We start from the raw sequence: 5,257 nt of genomic DNA, 5'->3' as shown, positions 1-5,257 counted from the left end.
CAGCCCCTCCCAACGCCCCTGTAACCCCCTCCTTTCCCCCTCATACTACCACTCTTCCGCCTCCTAACGTGTGTGTACACACACACGCGCGCACGCACTCTACTCATCTCGCCTTTATACTCATTCCGCCACACACCACATGTGTTTTCAAATGATGACCTTCTCTTACGAAACTCAAACGGGGGCTCGCAAGTATTTGGTTTCTTCGCCCAGCGGCCAGCTTCGCTCTTGGAGTCCCCCTGCAGTTGTGACGCAGCGCAGCCCGAGCGCTGCCCTTCTTGGTTACCTCTTCCTTGGCAGTGGATGAGGTCCCACACGAGGGGTGGCGGGGCGCGGGCCACGGGGTGTCGTTGCCCGTTTATTGGATGCGTGACCTGTTTACACGGGCTTCCATCGGGAAGTGCATCCCCCCCCCTTACCTTTCCCCTCGTAGTGTGGGAGGAAGTGAGGGGGGAGGCGGAGGGGGGAGATTGGAAGTGGTGTGGCTGCGAGGCGGCGGTGGCAGGAGCAGTCCCGAACCAAAGGGAAAGGTATAAAGAGAAGTGATATGTGGCGCCTGGTGCCTCGCCCCCGGGCACTGGCACACCTACACACACGCACACGCACCCCACAAGTGCACTCGCGCACTCGCACACATGCGCTCAAGTCTTTTCTTTACGCAACTTTCAGGAAAACATAATAGGCACAAATCTCTCTGTGTTTCTGCGAAACATTTGGCATCGAGGGGTCGTCAACTTCGATATTCCTCCGTACACGGACTGATATTACCCTCAAATATTACACCAATATTAGCCATATTACTGGTAATATTACTTCGATATTACACATTTTTCTAGTTTTATGACGTCACAGCTTGAAAATTGGCTCAATATTACCAATATTATTTGTAATATTCAATATTCCTCCGTACACGAGTTGACGACCCCTCGTTTGGCATTGAACACGGTGGCGTTCCGTTAGATATTGACGGATATTGATTGGTGTCCTCAGTTCGACACTTTGCAAGAGAAAACCGTTCCTTGTATCTAAACGCGAGCTTGTCAGAAATCGACCAACTTTTTCTGTCTTTTTTTTTTTTGTATTTTTTTTTTTTTAAATGCCCCCTATTGTTTTGTCTGATTTCTAATTGCATCCGTGTCCTCTTTTTTGTTGCAGTATTGAGCCTTCGAAACACCCAGGAGGAGGAGCCCCCTGATCCGCAGCTCATGAGGCTGGACAACATGCTGATCGCGGAGGGGGTGGCGGGGCCGGAGAAGGGGGGCGGCGCGGGGGCGGCAGCGTCGGCGTCCGCGGCGGCGTCGGGGGGCCCTGGGCAGCCGGACAACGCCATCGAACACTCGGACTACCGGGCCAAGCTGGCGCAGATCAGACAAATCTACCACCAGGAGCTCGAGAAATACGAACAGGTAAGGGAAGGAATGATGACAAATGATTTGGTCCAGCAGCTTCAGCGGCGCCTCTGCTGTTATCACTGTTATCGCGCCCGGCCACCGCGGCGCGCTCGTTCCCGCCTGCAGATTCAATTTGCCCCCCGCGGGCGGGCTGGATCCCGGCGCTTGGGGGATCCGCTGGGTTGGGGATCCTTGGGGGGGATTACAGAGCCGGCCCGCCCGCGCCGGAAATCCGTTGTCTCTCTTTAATTCTTTTTGCCAGCTCTGCCCCGGCCGGCAGGGCCGGAATATGGCGCGGGGGCTTTAATGCTGGTAATTTATATCAACGGATTTCTTCTATATATTTATTCTCCTGTCTGCCCCGCTTCCCTCTGCAAACCGGACTCGGGAGCTGGAGGGCTCGGTGCCGGGAGACAGTCTGCGTTTAGGAGGTGCTGTAGGGCGCCAGGGACGTTGTGGTAGTATGCGCCAAACCTCGCGCCCGCTCGCATACTGCTTTGCTTGTCGATTTCTAGGACCGGCTGTGCCAGGCCAGCGGTGCCCGCCGCGCTCTCCACCCTGACAAGTTCTGTACCAGGGAAAGAGGGAGGAAGAGTGGGAGGCAGGAGGCAGGGGGTGAGGGAGAAAGGGAGAGGCGGGCAGGCCTTCCGTTCCAAGCATTTCCAGAATAGAATGGTGGCAGCGAAGGGCGAATTCGAGAGACATCTCGTGTTGGGAGAGGGTCGGCGACCAGGGGGACAAAGAGAGAGAGAGGGAGAGAGAGAGAGAGAGAGAGAGAGAGAGAGAGAGAGAGAGAGAGAGAATATCCAACTCGGACCTAACCGGCCCGACCCCCATAAAAGTATAAAAAGTAGTCGTGAATACCGCCCTTGCCGCCCTTGCGCAGCGCACAGCCCCGGCGTCGCCCGCTGGCCGGGCGGCCGGGGTGTGACGGGGAAGCCCCACAACTCAAGTCTGGGACCAGACAACTGCACCGAGGTGTGCCGTGCCCACCCAAGGTCTGCCAGGAGACCCGAAAAAGGAAAACCCAGTAGCACAAAGCATTTCTACACTACACGCTGTTGTAACTCTTATCTTGTTTGCATTTCTGTTCGCTTGTGGAACATGTGTGTCAACAGTTGCGGCAGCAGAAATCGTCACGTTATTTTAATTTTATTTTTTTTATTTTTGCACTAGTTTTCCTTTTTTGTTTCGGCAGTGTACCGCGTCCCCTTTCGCCGCTCGCCCCACCTTTTATTCCCTTTCACTCCCAGCGAGTGCGGCTGGAGCCCCGGCTCCTCGGTTCAGTCGCTCTTTTCAGAAAAGTATTCGTAATTCTTCTGTTGGGTTTGTCGCCCTTTGATGCCGCGCCCGCCACGCGCCGCCACCCTGCGCGTAAAGAAATGCAAATTGAATGGCGTGGGCCGCCCCGCCCCGCCTCGCCTCGCCCCGCCCCGCCCCGCCCCGCCCTCTGGCTTTGGGTGGCGCGTTACTCCGCTGCGGACTTGGCGACTCGCCTACAGACGGACGGACAGGCTTTCGGTCAGGCCGCCAGGAGAGGGACACGAGCGGGTGCAAGTTGTTTTCTCAAGGACTTGATTATTGACTGCGTTTTAGAATAGTCCTGGGCTAGAAAGCAGTCTGAACGAACGGACGCTAGACATCCCGGGGTGTGGAGTGGAGCGGCCAGTGCGCCGCCAGCTAGGCCGACCCGCCGGGCACGCGCGCGCCGCGGGTCTGCCTACCCCGCTGTCTGCAGGCGCCCGGCGAGCGGGCGCGGGTGCGGGCCTACAGCCACAGCACAGGAACAACTTGGCACGCTTGGTTTCAAGTTTATAACTGTAAGGTTTTGACCGAATAGAGAATCGTAGAGAGCGAATGAGAGTTCGCCTTACAGTGCACTTCGAAATGATTACAATGAACAGGTTCCTATCATTGCAACGGGTATTTTTTGCAGCTTGCAAAGAATTTTGAAGCTGTCTAATGCGAACCTGTTCTTTGCAAGCTTGCTAACTATTTCTTTGCAAGCTTGCAAACTATTTCTTTGCAATGCGAACTCATGGTTTGCACGGATCCTGACAGCTTGAAAATAATTTCTTTGGAACGAACTATATGTTTGCAATTCGAACCTATTCTTTGCAAGCATTTTACAGTGGTGCAGATGTGCTGCGGCAAACACCGGGTGGATACATACCAGCACTACACTGCAAAATGCTTGCAAAGAATAGGTTCGTATTGCAAACTATTTTCTTTGCAGCTTGCAAAGAATTTTCAAGCATCGTAATACGAACTAGTTCTTCGCAAGCTTACAAACTATTTCTTTGCAATGCAAACACATTGTTTGCAAGGATTCTGCCAGCTTGCAAAGAACTTCTTTGCAATACGAACTAATTCTTTGCAATACAATGCTCACAAATTCTTTGCAACGTTGCAAAGAATAAAGTTTGCAAGCATTTTACAGTGTAGCAGCACTGTATAAGGCCGGCAGGCACACCCAGCTCCGTATAACTTACCATAACACGAACGAATGTTAGTTACCCAACGTAACTAAACATATGTCGCAAACTAAAAGTTAAAGCTATCTTTGAAATAACCGTACGTTCTGTGAAGGAATGTTGAAAACAAAACGAACAACGAACTTATTTCCAAAGCACTACAGTAAAAGTTTCAAATTATAACGCTTAATATAACGTTAAAGCGTTAAAGGCCGTTACGTAATAAGTTGGAGGTCTAGGCACATATATTATTGCACACATTTAAACAATCATACCTGGTGACGACTAACTATATGCAAAATGTTGTTGTTGTTGGTGTGTCGGAGTGTCGTGTGACAACCTACTGCTGAGGATGGGGTGCGGGCTGAGCGGTCCAGACGTGCGGGATGAAGCGCTACACGCAGCAGTCGTAAAGCTGCCGACGGTCGTTCCTTTTACTGCTCTCCCCCACCCCCGCACCCCGCTCTCCACTTGCGGAACACTTGACACTCTCTTCATTAACACCACCACACGGCCGTATAACTTTAACGGTCCTGCCACCGGCACATTGTCACAGCATCAGAGGGAGAGAGAGAGAGATGCCCTGCTTTATGAGATGAGCGACTTTACAGCGGGCGAGGGCAAACGGTGGTAAACAGTGTGGGAGTGAAAATGAAATGGGGGTTTGTTCATTGAGTGAGTGGTTCTTCTCGGGTGCCCCCTCGCCGCCCCTCGCTCTCACGGTAAATACTTGACGAGTTTTCAGTCTTGGCTGCTCCTTGCCTGTTTGCCTGTTGCTCACTGCACCTGACACTGCTAACCCCCTCCCACTCTGCAGGCTGCAGGACTCCTGCCGCCGTTACTCTCGAGAGGAGGGGGTCGCATGCCGCTGTAAACTATAGTTTAGACACTAAAATCTTCTGAATTTTTATTCGTAGCTTACTGAGTCCTGAAAACATGCTCCGCTTACGCATTTTTTAAATACGCTAGTGTGAAGAAAAAAATAAATACAACCTAACGACATGTTAAAACTACCGTTTATCGAAACAAATTTAAACAGTAAAAATTTGATAACAAATTGCAGGAGGGGTGACAGAAAGACGTGGCACGAAATTACATCGCCAAATACATCGATTTTTTACAATATCTATTATAAGTGCTTTTCCCCACCCCCTCCTTTTTTTATCAAACTTTCATAGAATGTAAAAAATTAACCCTAATTACTAAATCGTAGTCGGTCGGAGGAACCAATTTTTTGTTTCGCACAACCCTTATTCGGTTTTACTAAACGGATCAATGGGCGCAAGAAAGTCGATTCTTCTTCTTTGCCGTGTACCCTGTCGCTGTTTGACTACGGCCGCCCGTTCCTGGTGATATTGTCAGTCGGAATGTCGCGCGGAATGCGTGAGGGAG

The 5,257-nt window shown here is 51.5% G+C and overlaps 1 protein-coding gene across 1 annotated transcript in view; it reads left to right on the top strand.

Annotated features, from left to right (window-relative positions):
• Window positions 1–5,257, top strand: part of LOC113210011 (homeobox protein extradenticle-like) — a gene marked incomplete in the record, with an annotated part of 156,880 nt that overhangs the window by 90,012 nt on the left and 61,611 nt on the right. The window contains 1 exon segment of the mRNA XM_052267304.1: window positions 1,156–1,406. Coding sequence (XP_052123264.1) covers window positions 1,156–1,406 — 251 coding nt within the window.

The sequence above is a fragment of the Frankliniella occidentalis genome, unplaced genomic scaffold (assembly GCF_000697945.3).
Source record: "Frankliniella occidentalis isolate FOCC.00 unplaced genomic scaffold, Focc_3.1 Scaffold50, whole genome shotgun sequence".
Lineage (NCBI taxonomy): Eukaryota > Metazoa > Arthropoda > Insecta > Thysanoptera > Thripidae > Frankliniella > Frankliniella occidentalis.
Note: the sequence above shows the minus strand (reverse complement) of the source record. Positions and strands in the feature narration are given on the sequence as shown.